The 24,076-nt window shown below is 38.8% G+C and overlaps 1 protein-coding gene across 3 annotated transcripts in view; it reads right to left on the reverse strand.

The window, feature by feature from the left end:
* The window catches only part of Calcr (calcitonin receptor), an 84,410-nt gene extending 61,343 nt beyond the window's left edge, over window positions 1–23,067 (reverse strand). Inside the window, exons 1-3 of one of the 3 annotated variants that reach the window (XM_075953693.1) lie at window positions 22,654–23,067; window positions 22,295–22,477; window positions 12,305–12,412 (exon numbers count right to left, since the gene is read on the reverse strand). In XM_075953693.1, coding sequence (XP_075809808.1) covers window positions 12,305–12,327 — 23 coding nt within the window. In that variant the 5' untranslated portion in view covers window positions 12,328–12,412; window positions 22,295–22,477; window positions 22,654–23,067. Of the gene's footprint in view, window positions 1–12,304; window positions 12,413–22,294; window positions 22,580–22,653 lie in introns of those variants that run through there. The other 2 variants (XM_075953695.1, XM_075953694.1) reach the window with 2 other exon arrangements.
* Window positions 23,068–24,076: the final 1,009 nt, after the last annotated feature.

Raw genomic sequence — 24,076 nt, forward strand, 5'->3', positions numbered from 1 at the left:
AAACTAAAATGAGAACTAAAGGCCTGATCGGAGAACCAGCCCAGTCCAGCGGGCTATAGAAACCAAGTGTAGCTCAAAGACATGATGAAGTCCTTACAATGTAGAGCTTATAAAAACCAAAGACACTGCAGCCCCGTGTTGTCACTGACTCTGATTTATAGGCAGTAATCAGTACTTGGACACAAATTTCAAGGCAGTTACATTCTCTGCCATGGCCATATGTTGCTACAGCAAAGGTCTTTAAACTGAGTGATATATCGTCAGTCACTCTATGTCTTATCTTTTGAAGAGGTCACGTTAGCAACATAGTTGAGTGCAGTGGTTTGCTCCACAGCAGTGACAGTTATCCTTTGCCCTGTTCTCAGTAAATACCACAAATGTCAAAATGTGAGCTGAGATTCTTTCTATTTTTCTCAATATTGGACATTTAGTCCTTTGCAGTTCACTACCATATGATGCTATTTTTCTTTTACACGTAAATCTGGAGACAAAAAGATTTGTAAAGCTGCCAATGTAATCAAAGCTGAGGGACTACCTTTAGAATTAAACAGGGTTTCTATTTAGATTAAACACACACACACACACACACACACACACACACTGGTGTGGGGAGGGTAACAAAGTACCTATATAACACATTCAAATAGTTACATTGCGCTGGTGGCTTTCATCTGAATTGTCTGGATGACTGGTGGATCTGAGCTTCTGTTGTCCGCCTAGCTGTGAGTACAATTCAGATGCAGAGGAGATACCAGTGGTACTAGTTACCCCCAGTTCTCGGTTCTGCAAATTTACAAGATGTTTACTAAAAATTCTGTAGTATTTAAGTCATATTTTCAAGTTTTATATGCTATTTTTTTATTTAAAAAAGAGGGAAAAAGGTAAATATATATATATATATATATACATAGTATAAATCTATAGCAGGCAGACATAAGGGGATCACAAATTAACATTTAAGCCCCAAAGAAGATACTTGAATTCATAATTATTGGATCATAAAATAAAATATAAAAATAAACTAAATACCTTGGGTAAATATTTAAATACTCTATTATGAGGCAAATCTGTTCTGAGACTTCCAGCCAAGTTTAAGGATCTGTCTCTGAACACAACGGACACTGAGTGTTGACGCTGTGCCACCTGCTGGACATCTTGTCTGCTTCTCCCTGGCAATCAACTACAGAGTCAAAACCCTCTGGACTCTTTGATAACAAATTGTGCTCCTTTTACTATTAAAGGTTTCTTATGTTGTGGCAATGAGAGTTACATATTCAGAACACTACTAAAATGGTCAAACAAGAATATTAACAGCACAACCTTCTTTCATGGGGCTTTTCAGAGCCAGTTGTTTAGATCTATTCCATGGCCACAATAACAAGTTCATTTATAAGTATTGGGGTAAACATGAAGAGCATTTTCTCAAAGGTTGTAGGGATGTCTTAGATACTATCACCTGTCGTTTTGGGAAAACACATCTTAGAAAATTTTATTTTATTTATTTTTGGGGGTGGTCTGGGGGTGGTATATTTCCTGGACAGATGGAATAGAAAGTTACAAACAGTCTGTGCATATAAACAACACAAGTGAGGAAAAATTCAACTAGCAGTTAGTAAAATAGTCATTAGTGCCAATAAAAAAGGCCACTAAATTTAAGTATTTATACCCAAAACAAAGAAAGTCAGAGAGAATACGAAGACTTGACTTCTGTGAAGACATAAGCTAAGGCTAAGTGATCTTGGCCATTGTTAATTTGCCTCCCAAACTTTTAATTTCCTCTACAAGGTGAGTTATCTAACTTACAGAGCGGCCGTGGAATTAAAATAGATAACACACCCTCTCAAGACCTCAGATCTAGCAGGTACTCAGTAGAGATTATGAGTGGCACAGATTAAACTCTACTGGTATGCACATACACAATTAAACTCCATTAGTATGCACCTATACAATTAAACTTCTCTGGTATGCACATACGCATGCCTTAAAACAAACCAAGGTTAAAAGGCAATCTTTGTGAACTGATCTGGTATATTTCTTTCTAACTCCCTGGCTTGAAACATAGTTTAATTATGTTTGTTTTACAGTTTTTGTACTAATGATAATTGCATTTATTTATCTTTTGTCATTATCTCAGTACACGAAGTATTGCTGTATTATATTACTAGTGTGCTTTATTGAATAAAAATGTAAATTTCATTAAACAGGTGATTAGAAAATATGATGAGGAAGGAGCTTGAATAGAAGTCTTTTATCATTTTTTATGCAATCCACCTCTGATACATTAGACACGGAAGCTGCACAGGATAGACCATGTTCAGTTTGGATGTCTGACAACCCCTGAAGTTCATTCTCACTAGAGAAGATGCACACACATTTGTTCTATGGAACAGAGACAACAGAGGAATATGCTTTTCTGTTTGCCTGATAGAACCCAGAACCTTGGTTTGCTTTTGCTTTTGACAAGTATGGTATTATTTCAGAAGGCGAAAGTTTTAAAGCAAAATGTACTTTCTACAAAACTAAGGTTTATTTTCCCTCTTAAATCTGGTATCTCCTTTCTTATCAAATTTCATTCCTGGTGGAGGTACATCATTGACAAGATGTTCACTGGTACCCTGGGAGGAGAGTGAAGGTCGGTCTCTGAAGGGCCGCAGTGTGAGTTTGTTAGAGAGTTGTTCGGTAAGGGAATGACCTGGAAGCTCTGAGGAGGATCCCTGGGCAGGTGGAGGTTTGAGTAAGATTGTCAGCAGGGTTCCTTAGCATTTTATGGTGCTAAGTTTATAAATTCATGTTGCAGAAAGGAAAAAAGCTACTCTTGTGGGTTCTTATTTTCCCTAGAAGCTTAGAAGAAGATTAATGTAATGGTAATGAAGAATAAAGTGGGACCTCCAACAGGGTTGGCAGAGCCCTTTAACAACATCTACATTATGGATGATGGCTCAAGGAGACATTTTTGTGATCCAGGGTCAACTCGGGAGATGCAGGGCTGAGTGTGGCCACAACCAAGCTTTTAGTGTAGCACTTATTCTTCCTGTACCTAGATGAGGCATTGGTGTCTTTCTCGAAACAGCTGTAACATCAAAATCCTAAGAAAATGAGCCAACCATTTTTTGTTTTTGTTATGTTAGCTTGTTCAAAAAATTTGGACCTTAATATCAACTTTGAAACTTGCCAGGGTCAAACGATAAACCTTGATACGGTAATTTACGTTTTACGTAGTGTGTGTTTTCAATGGGGTTGGATGAATTCCCATGAGACTTTGCTTCAATGCTTCATGTAGGTTTTCATTTATAAGACGGTGTGTATTTTAATAAATAACTATGAAAGTTGGTGCACAGATTATGTTTGATTGTAAAATAACCTTTGTTTGAAGCTTTGTTTACTCAACAGTCTATTTATCATGAACTCCCACTCCTTAGAAACTGACTGAAGTGTTCAACACTTTAAGGCAATCTGTGCTTTATTTTGAAGATGTAGAAGCATGCTGGGTATACATGCCTTTCTAAGAGAAGGGGGGTCCAGGCTGGAGGAAGGTAAATGAGACAGACGTGAGAGAGTACAGGCGGCTCATGATGAAAGGTGACCCTGCTAATGTAATAGTCCACTTTTAGCTGACGAAGCAGAATCTCAGACCTAAGGAAGTGTGTGTGGGGCGGTACTGCAGGATAACAGGGCACAGAATGCATCAATTGCCGGTTGGCAAGAAACTTTGAGACCAATCGGCCATATTGTTCCTAGTTTAAGCCAAGTATATATATATGCCTGTGTTATACAAATGGAGGTCTCCTCTTCAGGAATAGGACACATCAAAATTATAAAAGCAGAGTCGGTGGATATCCCGTTTGTCAAGTCATACGTGTAACATACGGACATGTGGGACACTGTTATGTATTACTCACTTCTCCGGAATGTTTGGTCATTTACTCTACACTGTCAACGCACCCAGAGCCTGCTGCAGTGGCACAGTGATCCAGAGAGGCAGGAACTAATAGCCCTACTTAATGAGGAAACTACTGCTTCCTGCAGGCCACTTTGCCAGTAAATAGGGCGGAATGTTAGACCTGAGAATCTCGCCATCACAGTCCCTACTGTTAACTACTGTACCAAGCAGTCTGGAGGTGCTGGCTATGGGAAATGTCAAGGCTCCACCTCCCTAGGATGGGTGATAGGATTTTCTGTATAAACAGTACAGACTGCTCCTTTGTCAGAATGCTACATCGAGCTGGGAAATCCCCTAGGGAAATAGTAAGTGGTCGGGAGTCCAAGCTGTCAGAAGAGGATTTTGATGTGACCAGGTTTCAGCTATGCCCCACCATGTTCGTGCTACAAAACAGAGCAAGCCCAGTTAACTCAGGCCTCTGAGGAGCTGTGGGGAAGCAAGCGGAAGGTGAACTCATTATCCTTAAAGTGACTGAGGGAATGGTAGGCCGCACACTCCTGGGGTCATTTGGAGTAGTGGGATAGAACAAGGTTGGTACCTCAGAATCAATGAGTTTTACATGTGAGAAAAGCCATTTATGGAATAGCATTCAAGGCAATAGTTTGGGTGATGCCTGTCTTCCGGTTCTTTGCAAAACCTTTCAGGCAGTTGTCCAAGGAAAGATATTGAATCCAAGACTTTGTAAAATGTTTATTGATGTAGGCAAGTAATAATATCAGAGAATCACAGATCAAGCACAGCATAGTGCTTATCAAGTCTATTCAAACAAACAGAAATGACAAACTAATATATATTCCATAGTCATATCTTTGAAAAAGAGCTTTGGTAAACAAGAATTTAATGACAAGCAAACTAGACTTGGGCTGGCTGGCAGACATAGGGTTTCTTTTTTTTGTTTGTTTTTGTTTTTGCTTTCTGTTTTATTTTTAAATCTTATTTGTGCTCCATTTTAGTTAAAACATGATGTATTCCCTGGGGTCTTTTTCAACTGTGTGAAAAGGATAAAATTTACCTTTAACAGAGAGGAAACATACAGAGAAAAGGGCTTGGGCATGGCACGGATGACTTCCTAAATCCACTAGTTATCTGGAAGTTAACTATGTACTTAGCAGATATTTGAGTTTGTCAAGAATAGGGCAAGGCCGCTTTAATATAGCAAAGCAGGCATGGATGGTGAACATAGAAATGGGATTTTATGCTCGGCGCTTGCTGTCAGAGTCTAGATCTGCAGAGCATGATCTCATTGCACCCCAAGACCTGGCTATGTGCTCATCATTTTAAAAATGGGTTTTATTTTAAAATATCTTGTTTACAATTCTTCTAACAAAATTTTAAAAATTTATATTTCCAATGTAAGTTAAGGGGAACTTTACCTTGTACTTGAACACATTAAGTAGGCTGACACAAGTTCATAAATATAACTTCTTAGGAGTACAGCTAATTAGCAACTCCAACATCCCGTGTACTTTTGCACATATAGTGTATAACACTGTAAGCAGAATAATTTCTCCATTTAGATATATAATTCTTGGAATTTCTTTTCTTAATATGCAAGGGACATCTTTCTAGTGCTGTTCAGTATCTTCATAATACATTTCAGGGTCCTCTCTTTGTGTGTAGGCAACATTCACTTTTGAAGAATTACAGATAATAATAGAAAGAACATTCTAGAGACACTAAAAGGCAGGGGCAAAAGATTCACAATTTTCTTAAGGAGAAAATAAGTAGAAATATTGGGTCAGCAACAATATTTTCTGGGTCTCCCTAATAACTAAGGAGGTTAGGTCCTTTACTATAATAACTTTGACTATTTCTCTCATCTTTTGCAATTCCCTGCTTACAAGTTTTCCATTTAAAATATTTTTCCTTTGTTTTAAGTTTATAGGAACTCTTCTTACCCCCTCCCTATGTTTGATAATTTATCTCATTCAAGCAGATCTGAGTTCAAATTTCTGTTTTGCTTCATTTCTGAGAATGATTTTGGGAGTTCCCTGATGTTGCTAATTCTCAGATTGTGTATATACAAGTGAAGATAAAAGCAATACTTACTAGTATACTTTTTACAGTTGGCAAGTAAGACTTGCATATGCCTGTGTTTTACAGAGAAGTGTTCAGATGTGTGCATGTGTTACAGAACGGTTAAGTGGAGCTAATGAAAACATAAGAAGAAAGGAACAGTTTTTTGTTTCTTGAGTGCTAAAATTAAGGCAAAGATTGTAAGGTCTTAGAATGGTATGTGTGTGTGTGTGTGTGTGTGTGTGTGTGTGTGTGTGTGTGTGTGTGTGTTTGTATGTGATTTAAAATGAAATCTGTCTGCTTGATGCATAGGAAATACTCTTTAAGCCATAATCATCATTAGAATACCATCATCATTTTTGTGTTTTGCTTAGAATGCTATGATCTTGGCTTATAAAAATATTCTCTTATATTTCTCCTACAAAAAGCATTCATTTGTAATATTGTAGAAGGTATTTTTTGATAATTGTTATTTTCCTAATGGTTTTATTTGATAATATGCTAAACTCCAATATGTATCTAGACACTTATTCTGTCTTATTAACTTCCCCCTTTCTGCACAAATCCCATTGGTTTTCTATCCTCAGCTTCATGGCATGTTGACCCTTCATAAAATAAATCCCTCACTTTTCAACATTTTATTTCAATGATTATTTATTTATGTATGTGTTTATGTGTGTACTTTCTGCCTGCCTTCAGTTTCATACATTTGCCGGGATATGTGGTCTGTCTTTCTTCTGTCACTGTACCACACTGCCTAAGACAGTGGATAACCTGAATAAGCCAACGGAAACCTTAGATTATTTAGACCTGGACTTTTCTGCTATCACTTCAGCTATTTCAATTATTAAACCATTACAAAGAGAAGAAACAGAGCAAAAGGCACAGGAACTCCTGTAACAATTGCCCTACATCTAATTTTAGTAAAAAAATAAAGTATTTCTTGCTTTTCACATAAGGATTCCGTCAACAGCAGCAGTTTCAAAGGAAGTCATGTTGCTATGCTGTGCTCCCATTTCTCAAGCCATGGCTGGGTACTGCCTATTTGTCTTTGCCACTTAAAAGAAAATCATTTACACTCCTATTTGTTTTAGAGAGAGAATATGACTATTCCTTGAAAATTTCATCTTTCAAGATCTAGATGAATGCTCATTTGAAGTAAATAGAACTGTTTTTTCTTCCTTCTGTACCTCCCTGAAGCTCAGGAAAGACATAGACCGTGAGCAGTTCAGTTTCCTGTATCTGGTTGTACTTTGCAGTCTTTTAAATATAGCTTCTAAATTATATTAATCAATATTTAAGTAGAACAAGTGGCAATTTCTTCTTAAGTTAACTTATTTGTTCCTGGTATGAATTTAGACACATGGAAAAGAAGTAATGGAAATTCTGGAAGAAAAGGAAATGCTAGAAGCTTGAGTAATGACAAAGCAACCTACCTCAGGCAGGCTTCCCTCAGAGGCAACTACATTGTATCAGTATTTTTCTGACCTTCTCACTGTCAAGGGAAAAACTAGGCCTGGAGAAGTGGGTCTAGCAGTCAACCTAAAATCTCTAGAGCTATTGGAAGGCAGGGAGAAATTCAGGTTCAAACACACACATGCCTGGGGGTTGTGAATGTCATAGCTTGACCAGGAACACTGAGAAGACATAGTAACATACCAGATATTAAAACTGTAATTGTCAGCCTACCTTAGCCAAGATCAGATACCCTGGGAATGGGGCTCCCATTCTGATATTTGACAAACTCTGTTCTGGATTTAAGATTTAGAAATGTTGCTTTGGTGCAATGAGATTGGTAGTTTGAGATTATTTGGGAGGTTAAAACATCAGATGTGTACTAAAATCCTTGCCTGAAACATCAACCTCCATGTAAAAAGGATAAAAAGGAAGTTGTTGAAAGCATCACAAGACTGTTAACAAATTAAAACTTTAAAATTTAGTGAAAGTTAGGCAAGTTTCCATAGAATCTTTTACCAGGACCAAAGTGAATAATGTTCTAATTATTGGATGCTGATGAGGCAATCTCTTCTATTCCCACCCTGTCTGCTAAAGACTAAGTCATCTGCTCACCAGTCCCTTCCAGCAACTGGGCTGCTTCTATTTTCTCAGATGTCTATCAGGAAGTGTCTTCCACAGTCTTTTGGTAGACAGGCTAAGGCCTTTGCCCTTTTGTGGTTTAGCAAAAGGATTTATATTAAAAATATAAACTATTATCTGATCCACATTATTTCCACTCTCTGCAATGGACCTGTAGTCACAAAGACAGAGGCCATAATGTCTCTTCTATTTCATTTTTTAGTGCCGGTAGGAGGTATTGGCAAAGTACCCAGGCACTTGAAAAAGCATTTTGAAAATGGCTACTCACTACTTTAAATGGAACAAAGTTAATCTTTGAAGAAATATTTTTGTCTTTTAGCATAAATATTTCAAAGCCATTTTCATAAATTAGTATAATGGCTGAAAATTTCCAAGTTCTCTCCCTTTGCCTGGTTCACACTTTACACTGGTCTCTTTCTCTAGTATAATGCTGACTGTCCCTGGGGACCCAGTCTTGCTATTATATCTGGTGGTTGACACACCATGTGACAATTTCTTTGCTGCATTTTGCATTCAGATCACAAGAAGGTATGAAACATAATTCATATGCTGAAAAATTTAAGCTTAAGATACTCATTCTCACAACACAGTGTATACTCTATATGAATCTGTATTTGAATATATTAGAAGTCACTATTTAAATTCCAGATGTCCAAAGAACTTGAACAAGAACTAGATTGCTACATTAAGAGAAAAACAAGCCCCATGGAAGAAAGGAAAAGGAATTGGTTTCCTTCCTCATTTGTTTCTTCTGAGGACTGAGCTACAGCACACTTCTGCTTTCTTTTTAAAAAGACAGAAGCCTTGTATTCTTTAGTACTAGGGTGGAAAAAAGTGTGTTTGACTTAAGGAATCAGTGTATGCAACTTTTTAAATCTCCTATCAACAATTAAAATGGTGCTGTACTCCTGATATATCAGGTCACGGTATAGGTAACTTAACCACAAACCAAAGATTCATGAGAAAACTTAGGATCTGCACTTTAGGCAAACGTATCTGGTTTGCCCTGGTCATCCACTGAACCTTCTTTTACAGATATCAAGCCATTGTTCACGTTTGAGTTCTATTTTCTAACTAAAGCTATGCCCTCCAGCTACAACGTTCTTTATGCACTGAAGAGTCTTCCTTATGTCGTCTGATGAGCTCGTATAATTTCTGTGAGTTTGCTTTAAAGCTCCCCTGACTATCCTGATATGTATAATTAGTCATTTTAGATTTCTTCTGTTTTTCTACTGAGAAGCTCTCATGGTGGGCCCATATGTACAAGGACATATAAGGTGTACATTTTCAGAATGCTGGAGGCAAACTCAAACCATGTGAATCCGAGATCACCATCAGCAGGACTATGACAGGGCTACCGTGGAAACAAAGGTTGTGATGCCTGCAGAACTGTGAGAAGAGGATTAAGAGAATGGGAATAGGACAACAAAGAGTAAAGCCTTTACTCCCTCAACTAACTAGAGGAGGTGTTTCAGCTCACCTTTTAATCTGAGCTATACATTTCTTAATTGTAAGATGAGGATCAAGATAATAACAAGAATATATAAGGGGTGCTATTCTGATATGTATTTATCTCTAGGTTTGATATCTAGCACAATAGAAAAGAAAAACACACACACACACACATACATGCACGCATTCATACACACACACACACACACACACACAGAGAGAGAGAGAGAGATCAAATATTCAGAAATCTGTGCATAAGAAAGGCCAAACACTGCTGACAAGCAGTGTGTGTGTATATATATAATTATCATTATGTATTCTCAAGAAGACACCACCATGGCTGTTGAAGTAGCATTTCTTTCCACAGTGGTAAGTGCCTATCAAAGGAGAGTGTGAGACACTGCATGGCTGTGTGTATAGTACTCAGCTGGAGTTCAGGTGTTTTGTATATGTATATTCTATGACAGTCTATTGGACATGGATAGTGTCATTTCTTTTCCAGCTATATACTGGTTCCCTTAACTGCCTTCCAAAACCAGAAAGCATATGGACTTTAAGCATAAAGCTTAAGTCTTAGGGAAACCTGTGAAATATATTTTGATAACTCTTTTCATTCTTACATGTTTTCTACTGTTTCTTAGAGGTAAGAATCTTATAGTATATGAGTTATACCATTCTCTCCAATTGTCCCAAGTATGAGGCAGGGGACTGACAAATTTTTAATTAGTATGTTTAAAAATAATTATCAGCCATTCCGAAACTCATTAGATTAAAAAGGGACATGATTGCTCTGCAAAAGGAAGCTTATGTTCGCAGAACAAAGGGCAGTCCTTTGTAGGGAAAGGCTTTAGTAGTTAGGGAAGTTCTTGACGTTGTCTTTGAACTTCTTTTTATTTTCTACCAGACAGTGAAATTCTGCCAGGGGTTAAAGACCACATTTGAGAACAACTATTTTCAATTAAAAGCCACATGGGACCCTGAATAGCCACAAACTCAGCACCAAGTAGATATGATCAAGCATATAAGCTCTGATTTTTCCTAGGAGTGCAGGGTAGGGATTCAGACTATAGTGTGATGTGTTGAGTCTGGGTTCAAATCCTGCCTCTGCTTTTGTTATATGACCTTTCTTCTCATCTGAAATCTTTATAACCCTCTGACCTTAATTGGGAAAAGTGAGACCACCTGTGCCTACTGCATGAATTAAACGGTATAATTCTTCCAAGAACTGTTGTAGTAAGCACTTATATCAGTCAAAAATGATTGCATTGGCACATTACTAATGATGAGAATTAACCTCTTAATTTTAACTTATTCCTATTGGCTTCTTTAAATTTCAGTCGTAGTATCTGTGAACTGGAGATAAAAAATATATCCATTCCAGGCTATTGTACAATTAAAATGAGACAATGTGTGCCCATATATTGTTGGCAAACATATATCTGAAACTGAATTGTAATACACAGTATCTATTCTGGATCTCTGCTTAGAAACCCCATGACAGGAAGGAGAAATCACACTAATGAACGATTTAATGTATGAAATGCAAGCCTCCAACTTCTCTCCCACCATGTTTGCCTTGCCAGCTGCCCGGTTAGCCTCCTCAAGGTGCTTTGTCTCTCAAACCCCCTTCCTACCCACCAGCACTTGTGGTTAAGTCTGAAACCACATCCTTTTCATTTTAAGACTATCTCTTGCAAATTAGCAGCTTCTGATGATGGAGTAAGACTGAGAGGTGAACCCTCCTGCACTATTGGAATCTTAATAATTTCTTAACAATCACCCAATAATTTCCTAATTCTTGAGGAAACTGAATAATTTGGTGTAAAATAGGTATGTTCTACTTCAATAGTTTTTATTTTACTATTCTATAATTGAGCTGTCACACTAGGGGAAAATCTCAAATTAAGCCCATTTTACAATAGAGAATACAAGAAATGTGTAAGAGAGCTAAATGTCCAAGAGTTGAAATCAGTATAAATGCAAGTATGGTAAGGAAACAAAAAAAAATAGCATAGTAAACAAAATCACTTGCACGAGACAGTAGCCTGAGCATGGGTGAAGGACATACAGTTTCCTTTGAGTTTCAGAGTGGACCGTCCCCATTCTATTGCTACCCCAACCCCTGTTTTGCCCAAGAACACAAAGTGCCTAGGCAGTCATCAGATAGGGAAATGAGACTGTTCAGGGAACATGGAAAAGAGTTGTCACTCTCCAAAATAGAACTTGGAAAGTTTATCATCTCTGAGTGAATAGGAAAATTGACCATTTTTAGACCAATTAAAATTCAATGTATTTTCATTTGCTATTTTGTGCCCACACATTTATTTCCCCCTCCACATCATTAAAACCACAGATACCATGGGTTTCTGACTAGTTTTCACGGAAATAAGTAAAATGTAGTTTTAAGGTTCTTTTAAAAAATCGTGTTATATCGAGTTGTGCTTTATATTTTTGATAGAAGTTGCATCTTTGAAATAATTAAATCAACTTGTTTCCATTTGATTTTGCTTTTTATGAATGGAATTGCCAAGCTGGGAAAGGACAGTTTCCACTTTGGGTAAAGCACAGTGCACAGTGGGATGCAACAGGCCTGGGTCTAAGCATGAGAGCTGGAGAGGAAAATATGGAAAATAAGGAAAAATTGTATTATTTCTGTATATTTTCCAAGACAGAAATTCATGGATCTGTTGTTTAAAGACAAACAGAATGCAAAAGTAAAAGACATTTTACATTAAAATAATAAACTTTGGCTGTTATAAACTTAATAGTAAGTACATTTTTATTTTCTGATTTACTTACGCTTTGAATTTCCTTGGAACCATTTTCAGATCCTATGTGCCGCCGTCCTGTTCCCTCGGTTTCTTCTTGTGGGGAATGTGCGCTAATGGCACTTACCTTAGGTGGACACTGTAAATATCAAATGCATTAAAATCAATAAAAAGCACAGAATGTTAGCGGCTCGTAGAGAGCTCTATGTAAGTGGTAGATATCGTTATCATTATGGTTTTATTGAGATACTTTAATTAATATCCCCATTCTGTGTACGTCGTGTCTTACAAGTTCTTAACTGCTCTAAACTCATCCTTAAGTTTGAAAACCTATCATTTAAAAGTTGGTTATAGTGATAGAATACTTTTTCCTTTCAGTTAGTTTTACATTGGCTATTAAGTCTTTAATATTTTTAGCTATAGTATAAAGATTAACATTTGAAATTAACACTCAGACTTACAACACAAAGAAAACATCATTATGGATGACTATATATATTTTTTTTTCCTGAAGAGAGTTAAGTACAGTTTTCCCTACATGAAGAAAGCAAGATTTGTGGGAACAAGGTTAAAAAAAATAGTAGTTGGTAGGTTTATAGCGATAGGGGAGAGCGGGAGCAGGGAAGGGAGGGGGAACTGTTGTCGATCTGTAAAATGAATTCTAAAAAGTAGCTGATTTGAGCGTGGAAAAGTATAAAAAGAGACTAAAAGAGAGACACGGGAAGGCTTTTCTTTGGGTAGTTTTACATCTGGGCCACACAGGCTTACTGTGTGAGTTGAAAGGACGGGACCTACCAGGAGACTAAATGGAACAACCAAGAGAGGTCACGTGCTTCATTCTCTGCTCATCTGGGCGTGCAGTGGAGCAGGAGGATTCCCGCAAGTGCTTATGCCTTCCAGTTACTCTATCAGTCCCTCAGAGAGTACTGGACATGGATTCAAAGGATGGGATTCTCCCGACAGAAATACTATCTTCTGCTGGGGGGGGGGGGGCTATGACACTTCTGCTGTCGTTTTTCCCCAATGAAAGCATTGGATTCCTAATTTAATAAAGGTCAAATATTAATTACCAAGAAAAACATATTGGCTCCACCTTAAAGGCAGAAGTGTCGTTTTAACATATTAAAATGCAGCTCAATGTGATCATAACATTAAAATTGGACATCAAGCTGCTACTCCTCAAATGTGCCTAGATATTAATATTTTAGTAGCAAAAAAAGAAAAGCCAAGTTTCTCATTGACCTTATATTCACTAAGATAACATATCTAATTTGTAAGAATATGTATTTTCCTCGTGGGATGCAATAAAATTATTTTTATTTTCAATGGGGAAAAAAAAAGCAACCTAGTAAATTCTTATGTTTCCTGAATTGGCCCCCGAGCTATGATCATTTGCTTCATTGGGGTTTTGCCTTAATGCCATTTTTGCAGTCTATGTGATGTTAGGGATGAAAAAGTGTTCTAATATTGTCCTGACCTTGTAGCCTTGTGGTAGGCCCAGGCAAGGTGCTGAAGCCATTTGCCTTACTGTGTGCTCTGTGCCATGAACGTCTTTGAATCTCAGACTAAAGAGATTCCATCCAAATGTTCATAAACATCAATATTTTCTTCAGGACACCCTTACACTGGCCAGACTTCCACCTGTCCCACATAAGAATAGAAAAATTATTAACATTGGGCTAAATAGTTGGGTTAATTAGTATATGAATTGAGTCAATTTACAATTAAATTTGGCAGCTGTACAATTTGTCTTTTCTTTTGCCCTTGTTGACCGTGATGACTTCACGAGGAGTACTCTAGAGAGAAAAGCTCCTCAAATAGCCAAGCTTTTCTTTAGGAATCACTACTAATTGTTATAAAGTGGCCATTTCCCCCATTGTATAAACAGGATAAGCATTTGTTATTTTGAGCTCCAGGGAAGTGTAAAGAGTTTTCATCTTTTGTGGCCATCAAATTGCTGTTAATAATTAGTAAATTCATTTTGATGACTACTTAAAAAGGGACTTGGTTAAATAATAAAAGCCTGGAATTCAAAATCAATATTACATTTCATATTTTCGTTGCTGTGAAGGAATGCCCTGCTAATATATTTAGGCATCTAGAACATTCCATAAATATAGGCAGAACTTGGACTATTCCAAGCTGGGATTTGGGGTAAATACAGTCATAGTATGCCTGTAATCCCATTGGGTGGAGTGCTGGGATTACAGTCTGCAGGTAGACCAGTAGTCATGCCTGTGGAGGTGGGCTCCTCATTCCATCTCTTGCAAAAGCTTGACCATTGCAATGATTAATATTCTAATTATAGTTTTTTTAAGGTCTCAAAGTCACCATAAATTGCCATTAGTTGGAGTTGGTTAGTCAACATTCGTTTTGAGTTGTAGCTCTGCCATATTCAGGGATCCATGAATTTTGGCAAGTTTCTAATCCTGCTTCCTCATCAACGGGCTGGGCTTTATTATATTCTTTAAGGACACAGGATATATAAGGGTGTCCTGAGAAGTGACTGAATAGTGTTGCATCCAGTACTCAGTGGGCCACCATGAACTGTAGTTACCATTTTGTTGTATCTCCCAAACTTGGAGGACTTAGATTAAAGAAGATAAATCTTCTGTTTAGTGGGAGTTGTTTCTGGTTCTGGTCTGTACTGGAAAAATAAGAACACCCTTGCCCACAAAAGGTATAAATAGCACCCAATTAGCTTCATCCTACGACAAGAAGCAGAGCTATAATTGTCCTTCAGAATTCATGATAGATTGGTTTCAGGACCAAAAATTGTGGACAATTAGTTTCCATATATAAAATAGCATAGTATTTAATTGTAATCCAAACACCTTCCTGTCATTCTGGACTACATGTAATAACAACTATAATATAAATGTTATTTTAAGAATTCTTTTTATTTTTAATTATGTGTACGTGTATATGTCAGTAGTATGCACATGTGAGACCAGGTTCCTGTAGAGGCCAGTCGCATCAGATCCCCCGAGAGCTAGAGTTATGGGCAGCTGTGAGTCATCTGACATGTGTGCTCAGAATTGAACTCAGTTCTCTGAAGGAGCAGTATGTGCTCTTAACTGTTGAGCCATCAGCCCAGCTACTATACATGCTATTTAAATATGTGCTTGGCTGGATTGTTTACAGAATAGTGACTGGAAAAAGCAGCTTGCCCATATTTGGTATAGATTTAATTTTCAAAAGCTATCTTCAGTGTGGGTGCAGTAATCGAAGTCTGCAGACCCCATATGCAATAGCCGTCCTCTTCTCTTTGTGATGTAGAGGGGTAAGGGGCATTGGATATGGTTCTGTATGTTTGGCTGTCTGTCGTGATGCTCGACCTATTCCCTGAAGAACAAGGAAAATGTGTGTAATAAGCCCCAAAACGAAAACAGATTATTGATTTGGAGGAAGTATCTGAAAGTTCCAGGACAATCACAAATTAATTCTTTAAAATAAAACTTCAAACTTCACTGTGACAAAAATCACTTCAGGAAAAAATAAATCCCAGCATCATGATAGCTAAGTTTAAATAAATTTTAACGTATCCCAGAACGAACATAGATAGCTCTCTGGATTTGCTGGGGAGATGAAACAAATGGAGGACTGTCCTGCATAATCTGAATGGAAGGAAGGAAAGTTAACATGCATTCATAACAAAAAAAGAAACAAGTCACAAAGCAGTTAGAATAGATTCGTCTTATCATCCGAAAATTGACACATTTATCCTAAAAACTTAGTTATACAACTTCTAAGTATATAAACAGTCTGAGAAGAGTTTGTGCACGCTGAAATGCTAGAGTTCCTAGAGGACTAGAATTTATAAAGCCCTTATTGGTCTTTCCCCCAGTGTGCTACTGGAATAAAGAGATTTAGAAAGTTTGTTTCAGAGAATTAATGTCAAAAGAGAATATATTGAATAAAAGGAAACATGCTATACACATATTGTATGTGTGGACACACACACACCACACACACACACACACACATACACGTTGTCCCCAACACGCAGAGTTTGTGGAGTCTCTGAAAGACTGACAGATGGCCGTAATACTACATTTTGTTTGAGGGGTCAGTGGCTGTCAGAGAAGACTCGAAGAACGAAGCAGCACTTAAGCGAAACTTGAGGTTGTACAGTTTTTAAAAATGAGAGATAAGTGCTTTTCAAACTAACTGAAATGACTGTACAGCTCATGCCTCCTTTTCCATCCCTTGAAGCAGGCACCCCAGGCTGCAGCCTGTGATGGCGTTTTTCCTCCTCTGTCTCCTGTTGGTTTTCTTTCTGTCTGCCATGGAGCCACTGGCTCTGTGCTTTCCTGCGCATCTAGCCTCCCGTGTCTTTGGAAGGCTTGATTTCCATTTGTCCCTGAAAATTTGGTGTCCCCAAAGGCTATGCCTTAAATGTTTAGCTTTTCATTTTAATTTCCTATGTTTGATGTTTTTCTTTCCTCTTTCTTTTAACTCCTTTCTACTGTTAGCTGCTAAAACTGCACTGAAGTTATTCTATTTTTTTAAATTTAGTATCATAGTCTTTTGAGGCATGAACGTCCATATTTACTTCTATGGGACACCACCATGTACATAAAACAAAATATATCATGTTTCTTCCTCCCCCTGCAAATTCAACTCTATATCCTTTTGTTTCCAAATACTTCTCGTCTATGCTAGGTGGTTGACGCCGTAGGTCTGTTGTTATCTGTGAAGGAACGCTAGATTTCCTCATACAACGAGGCAGGGCTTTCATCCGTCTCACCTCCAAATTTATCATTGACTAAATACTTAAAATGCTACCTTTAAAATAATTTCCATACTGCTTTGTACTATTGTATCTCCACGTGGCCCTAATTATTTCTCTTTCTGTTAACGGCAATAAGGCTCCAGACTTTCCATTAATTTGTATCCATCCCACTTTCCACCTAATTTTTCTCCCATTTTTTTCAACAGAGTGATTCATTCAAATGGGAAGTTTGACCATTGTTGTCCCTTACATTATTTTTTTTTAACCCCTTGTCTTTAGGATAAAATGCAATCCCTTTAGTTCAGCAGGCACATTAGCTGCTTGGTATGTTATCGGTGGCCTGCAAACCACATATCTGCATCTTCCCAAATAACATGCTGTTTCAAGCTTTTTGTTTTTAATATATATATTATATATACATATATATGTATATATACATGTGTATTATATATGTGTGTATATATAATCTCTTTTGTGCAACACAACTAATGTCGTCCCTTCCTTTTTCCGGCTTTTTGTGTGTGATCATTTCAGTACCAACTCGTGTCCTCTTTAAGAGGATCACTACCCTAAGAAGCATCCCTGCTTCCCACTGCAGAGCACCAAGGTCACCTGTGGCGGTGCATTTGTTAGTTTGTCTGTCTAGTTCCCTCAAATCAGGGACTGTGATTTATCATAGTAGTCTCTGACTAAAACATAATAAGAATTTACTAACTATTTAATGAGTGTTGAAATATGAGTGATCCTATCACGGCAAAAATTTGTTGTGTTATTGGGGTGGAGAATTAACAGAAGGATGAACAGGTTAGATCTGAAATGCTGGATTTCGAAGCTCCAGACAAATCACGCAGAGCTCTAAGACAAGAACTGTCAGGAGGAAACAAACCAAGGCAAAAGAGTCTTCAACTGACCCAATATATAAACGGACACACACACACACACACACACACACACACACACACACACACACACACATACCCCACCACAGCAGCTTTGAAGAAACAGAATATAAACCAAGGTTGACAGACAAGGGCAAAAGGTTGAAGGAGAAGCATAGTCTCTAAACCTGGAGTCAACTTTTCTAGTCAAACTGCAGCTCCAGAACTGGAATTAAGGAGCTGCTGAGATTTTCTCCCTCTCATTGACGGAAAGAAAAAAAAAAGTCAGATGGGGGGATGTCATGAAGTATCTTGAATAATATTCTGAAGAGGGGGCTACATCCTCGGCAATCACTGAATAATTATGAACCGAGGACGACAGGACGAAAGCTTGCAATCTTGTCTTGTGAATTCAACACACGGGGACTGAGACGTGGCTGAATATTGGGAGAATAGTTAGATATTTTGATAATGGCCATAAAAGGGGTGGCTGTGGAGCTGGGGATAAAGCATAGCATCCGTCAGAAAAGTTCAAAGTACCCTTGAGAATTGATAGGACGCGAAATAGGCATGCACTGCCAAAAAGAAATTCTAGTGCCACAATAGAGTTAAATATTGATTACAGAAATATTGATTGCATTGCACTGAATCAGGTACTTTATTTTTTTTCCTGAGAATTAACTCGTGTTTACAGATGCTAAACTGTTCTCATACACAGGACACGAGTGCCCATTATTTCTTTAATTATGGCCACGTCTTATGCCGCAAGTGCCCTCGGGTGCCTACAGGTGTCAAGCAGTGGAGTGGATCTGCAGGCACAGACTAGCAAGCAAATTCGGAGGAGAGGGGGCTTCCAAACCAGCTTGGTACCAGGGACATTTACTGTGCCCTTTGATGGATATTTCCTTTCCTAAAAAATATTTTTTTTCCCTTCAGGAATAAAAAGAGAACTATATTCTAAATCCACACATACACATTGCTTCGAGGAGACTGACTTAAGAAAATTGCACTTAAGGAATACGAAGCAATGTCATTTTCTACTGATTCTTCCTGAATGCTCCAACACCACGATATACTTGAAAAACGCAAAGTTTCAAGATCCATACACTCATCATAGATCAGTTTTCCAGCCTTACACACGGAAGCCAGAAGTATGTGATTTTTGTGTATTGGTGAAATCTAAAACAACCCAGGATCATTTTTACCAACACAAAATATTACCATTTGGTTTTTCATCAGCTAAAGCACTGGAAGATCAAATCAACAATTGAAAATCACGTAATTGCCGTAGCAAACCATGCTTTTAATTATCCTTATTATAGAAGAAATGCCAATTTCTGAGTGGCATAATCATTCTATTTATGTACGCTTATTTTCTATAGATGAAAAAAATTCCTTTAGGACAAAGATATGATTTTTTTAAATGTACTGTCAGACTTGAATCAATACTTAGCATTTAGTAAATAATCAAAATGTTTATGAATAAATTACATTTAAAATATAACACTTACATAGAACCTACTATGCACAAAGCAACTACCTAAGTGCTTTACAACTATTAATTCATTTAATCCACATTAAAAAAATCTTTTAAATAGATTTAGCTTTTATAACTAAAAAGGATGAATTACTTGCCCGATCCGTGCAGCCGAACACTGAGGAGCCAGGAGTCCTGCCCGAGCACAGCTGTGCTGGAATCTTTCTCTTACCTTTTGTCACTTGCAAATAGATGCTGTCTTTAAATTTTTTAACAATATAAATATTCATTTAAGGTGTGCTTTAGTGATACAGTTGAACTCAGAATAAGAAGGTATGGATTTGAGCACATCTTTAGTTTACTTAACTTGTGGCATTAAGACAGTTTATAGGCATAATAGAACTTCAGTTTTCTCATATATAAAATCAGGGCAGAGGTTTTCTTTAACCTCAAAAGTTTATTATGAATTTTACAAAATTAATTTGTATGAAAATACTGGAACACAATTGGCACCCAGAATGTTACCTGGTATGCCAGGGAGGATGGGTTTTAATTTTTTCCTTCTCACCTTTCAAAAGGTATATATTTGCACACCGTGCATCATATAAATCTTAGCAAAAGGAAATCAAACTGAAAAGCATTATTTTTTAATATTTACTGGAGATAGAGTTCACGTTACAGTTCACTAAAGCATTTTCTGGATGGGCAGATAGCTCATTTTCTGGGAAAACATATTTTCCTGGGATCTGTTAGTATTTAAACATCTAACATCAAGGAATAAAATCTTTCTTCTGATTAGAAAACCAAGTTATATGCATCACATACATGGAAAGAAAGAATAGACAGACACCATAACAAATGATTTTTATTTTCACCAAGATCTTTCAACATTCATTAATCTATAAAATCCAAGATCAGACCAGCAATTCAGTAAGTGGCATATATGGTCTCTAAGACCCTCCAACATTAATAGATTCTATCAAATCTTATGGAAAACTGTATCGGCTGATTCTCATCATTCATGGTTACATGTTATAATCACCTAAAGATATATATCAATAGATAGACCTCTTCCCCAGATATTCTAGTTTAATTAGGTTGGGTAGGGTCGGGCATGCTTCCCCCCCACCTTTATTTTATTAAACAAAAATTCTCTCAGGGATTCTAATTTGTGGCTCAAGTTGAGAACAGCAGTTCAAGTTATCAGGGAGACATCACTGGCCCCTTATCATCGCTTTACCTTTACTGTAATAAACACCAACAAGAGACAGCATTTTTATTCAAGCCAACATTGAAAAAGTCTGTGAGGTGTTCATGAAGAACAGAGATGCCACAGCATTTTTTTTTACTAATAATTGCTTGACGTAAAGGCTATCTTTATTCATCTGCTGTCTTCCAAAACTACAAGATAATGGGAAATTGGAACCATACTTATACAAATTTAAATTTACATCTAAGCATCATGAAACAGTACAATTCCAAGGCTGTTATATGCTCTTGTGGATCAGTTTACTGTTTTCAATGTGTTGGTGTGGTGAATAAGCAATAAACATTTTTACAACATGGTAAATGTTATTCTCATAGTTTTAGTTCTAAAAATTAACTGTAGATTAGAGTCATTAATGAACCAAAACAAATCCCAGATGGGACTGTTAGAATAGAAATGAATGTGGTTACTGGCAAACTGGAAGGCTTTGCGAACCCGGGTATCCTAGTTCCTTTCAGAACAAAAGTGTATGAAACCAGCAATCCCAACTTGTTAAAGATGAAGTCTTTAACTACTGAAATTATTAGGCCAGCAACAAGCTCGTACAAATTGTCTTTAAGAAATGTCAAAGCATAAAAAGCATCCCCACTTTGTCTTGAACGGCAAGTCAATCGGCTTGACTATGTAAAATACTTGTCTTCTGTAATCATTTCAAACACTGAAACTTGGACACTCGGACATTTAACATGAGCTTCAGGAAGAAGGTGGTCAACCTTTAGCTTATTTTGAACATTTTAGTCTTAGTTGCCCAATAATTTCAACAAATATTCTTGATTAGATGGGTTTTCTCAGAGCCACTTACACCACAAAGGTGGTGGTGGATTCCAGCAGACCCTGCCCCCCTTTTCTGTTTATGTATCCTATTGGATTAAAGCTATCTTACAGAACTTTTAAGCAGATTCCCGAAACAAAACTGGCACAATTAGTGACAAATCTAATTGCATTGTTGATTTCTGACTTCGCATTTCCTTGCACCTCAAGGAAAGCGACTGTTTTGAGAAGAGGAATTAATTTGTTGAAATGTTTCTTGATGTCTTTCACCCCGGCTTGGAAAGAGCGTCATGAAGAAGAGGGCTCTTCTGGAAACTATGTACACGGCAGATTTCCCTAATAGCTGTGAAGAATGGCTGCTATGCATAAATGATTGTTGGAAAGTAATTCTTTGTAAAAAAGAAAAAAAAAAACATGACCAAACAAGCAACCTCATTCACTCCTGTAGTCAATTTCAAGACTGTTCCAAGACTGAGAACAACGCAAAAACACATTTTCTTAATGCCGATGTCCTCTACTAGTTACTAAACACCTCTTAGGGAAAAACCACGACTTTAAGTCTAGAAATTGTTAAACTCAATAGAATGAAGACTAAAACTTTTGAAAGAAAATTCATATGAACAATATTATAAAACTCACTTGGAATCAGAGAGCTTCTCAACACAAAATTGTAAACTATAACACCTTCCAAGACACCTGTTTTTTTCTTTAATCAAGGTACAGTGAAGCAGCCGAGCCCAAACAACAGAGACGCTACAAGAGACCTTAACATCACAATCAAATTACAATTTAGCAATAAAAAAAACAAAGTATCAATCTCACAACTCCTCTAGCTATTTCTGAGACCCCCAAATCTTTAAATCCCACTCACTCCAGCCCCAAACCCATCTTACCAGAAATTCTCTCACTGGGTGTCTGGGAAGCTCAGGCGTCTCAGGAATTCAGGCTTCACTGGGCATTCCCTGGCAGGGAATGCCAGTCTCAGGGTGAGGTGCGGAAGTGCGCACCTGTCCAACCAGGAGGGTCCGCAAGCTGCAAGGTGCAGCCCACCCAGGGTCCTGGGGGGGCTGGCTTTCCTAGTTTAATGTGAGAGCAAATTGGGTTAGTCTTGAGCACTCTCCTGCTCCCCTCCCAATTTCCAGGCACTTTAAACCCTTGAAGGGATAGGTTCAAAGCCCAAGGTTGTAAGCTAGGCTCAAGGCAAGGGTTTTTTCCCCATTGCTCTCTGCTCCCCAAAGCGCGGGAGGCTCACCTTAGCGGAGCCTGCCTCTGCTCGCCCGGAGATGAGGCTGTGCGCAAACTTCTCCGACTTAAGTCCTTTTCGGTGCGCGCCACCCCCGCCTTCCTCCCCACTCGCGGAGGAGGGGGACGGACGCTCGCAGAGCCGGCCCCGCCCGGACCCTCCCTACACGTCAGTCCCTCCAGCCCTCGGAGGGAGGGGCTAGCAGCAGCTCCTGCTCCTCCAGCCCCCCCGCGCCCCGGCGGGAGAGGGGCTTCACTCGCCGCTGTTGCTCCACCCCCCAAGAGTTCCCGATACCCCTGCGCTGGGAGCCCAGGAAAGCAGGGAAGGGACCCCAGTTAGACCTTGAATAGGGAATAACTAGGGGGTCGACAGATTGGGCAGAGAGATCGTAACCCGTCCCTGGAGGCAGCTTTCTGGGAGTCCAGCCCCTTCCCCGGCGGATGCAAATTCCATAGGGAGGTGAGTTTCCCAAAGAACCCTATCCCAGAGAGAGAGTGGCACCGTAGTTCCGAGAGTGGTCACTCAGGGCACCACACCAGAGACCCAGAAGAGAGTGAGGTATGTAGTGGGGCGCGGTAGTAAAATTGGGGTGGGGGCGTGAGAAAACAGCTGACCAAGACCCGGAGTGCTGAGTAAGGAGCCCGGAGGCAGAGGGTAAGAAAAGACCAGAGGTTCCAGCAAGCCCTGGACCCCTCTGGATTTGGGCAGGCGCAATCTAGGGTGCAGGTTGGATTTGGGGGACACATTCTCTTCACCGAAGAAGATGATGCTGGTGAAGTATCTTAGGATGGGTGACAGAGAAGAAAAGAGTCTGAGGTGCCTGACTTGGTGTGGAGGACAATTCCTCTAAAGCCAGCAGGAGCCCGGGACAACCCGATTCCAGATCCCAGGTGGGGCTCAGCGGGAATTGTCAGGCACACCCTGGGAGGCAGGCAAGTTGCTTCCAATGGGGGGCTGCCCTCCACCTCCTGATGTCCGGAGCTGAGTGCAGCCAGGCAGAAGCAGACACTTTTTCCCAGACTGTTCAAGAAAAAGCAGCTACCTGTGTGTCCCAGAAATGTAAGGTGGCTGTAACCGTCGAGGTTACCAACACACCTGAGCAAAAGGAATAGTAATAATAGGATGGGGGTGAGGACGGGGAGGCAGAGAGCAGCACAAAACACTTTCCTAGGCACTCAGAGGTTAAGCTTGGTCAGTTCTGGGTAACAGAGATGCAGGTGTCTTTGCAAAGGGCCACAGCTCTTGCTGCTCCTCCATCCTGGGAGATCAGTGACTCTAGTCAAGAGTGTGTGTGCTTCTTTCCTAATTCGAACCCTGACTCTTTAACCCAGCGAGACTACAGGGGCCCTTAATTTGCATAGTTTGGGACTTTCATTGTCCCAGTGGAAGACAGGGTCCAGGGGCAAACAGCTTTTCCTTGGGGGTCCTCTTT

The sequence above is a fragment of the Microtus pennsylvanicus genome, chromosome 19 (genome assembly GCF_037038515.1).
Source record: "Microtus pennsylvanicus isolate mMicPen1 chromosome 19, mMicPen1.hap1, whole genome shotgun sequence".
NCBI lineage: Eukaryota > Metazoa > Chordata > Mammalia > Rodentia > Cricetidae > Microtus > Microtus pennsylvanicus.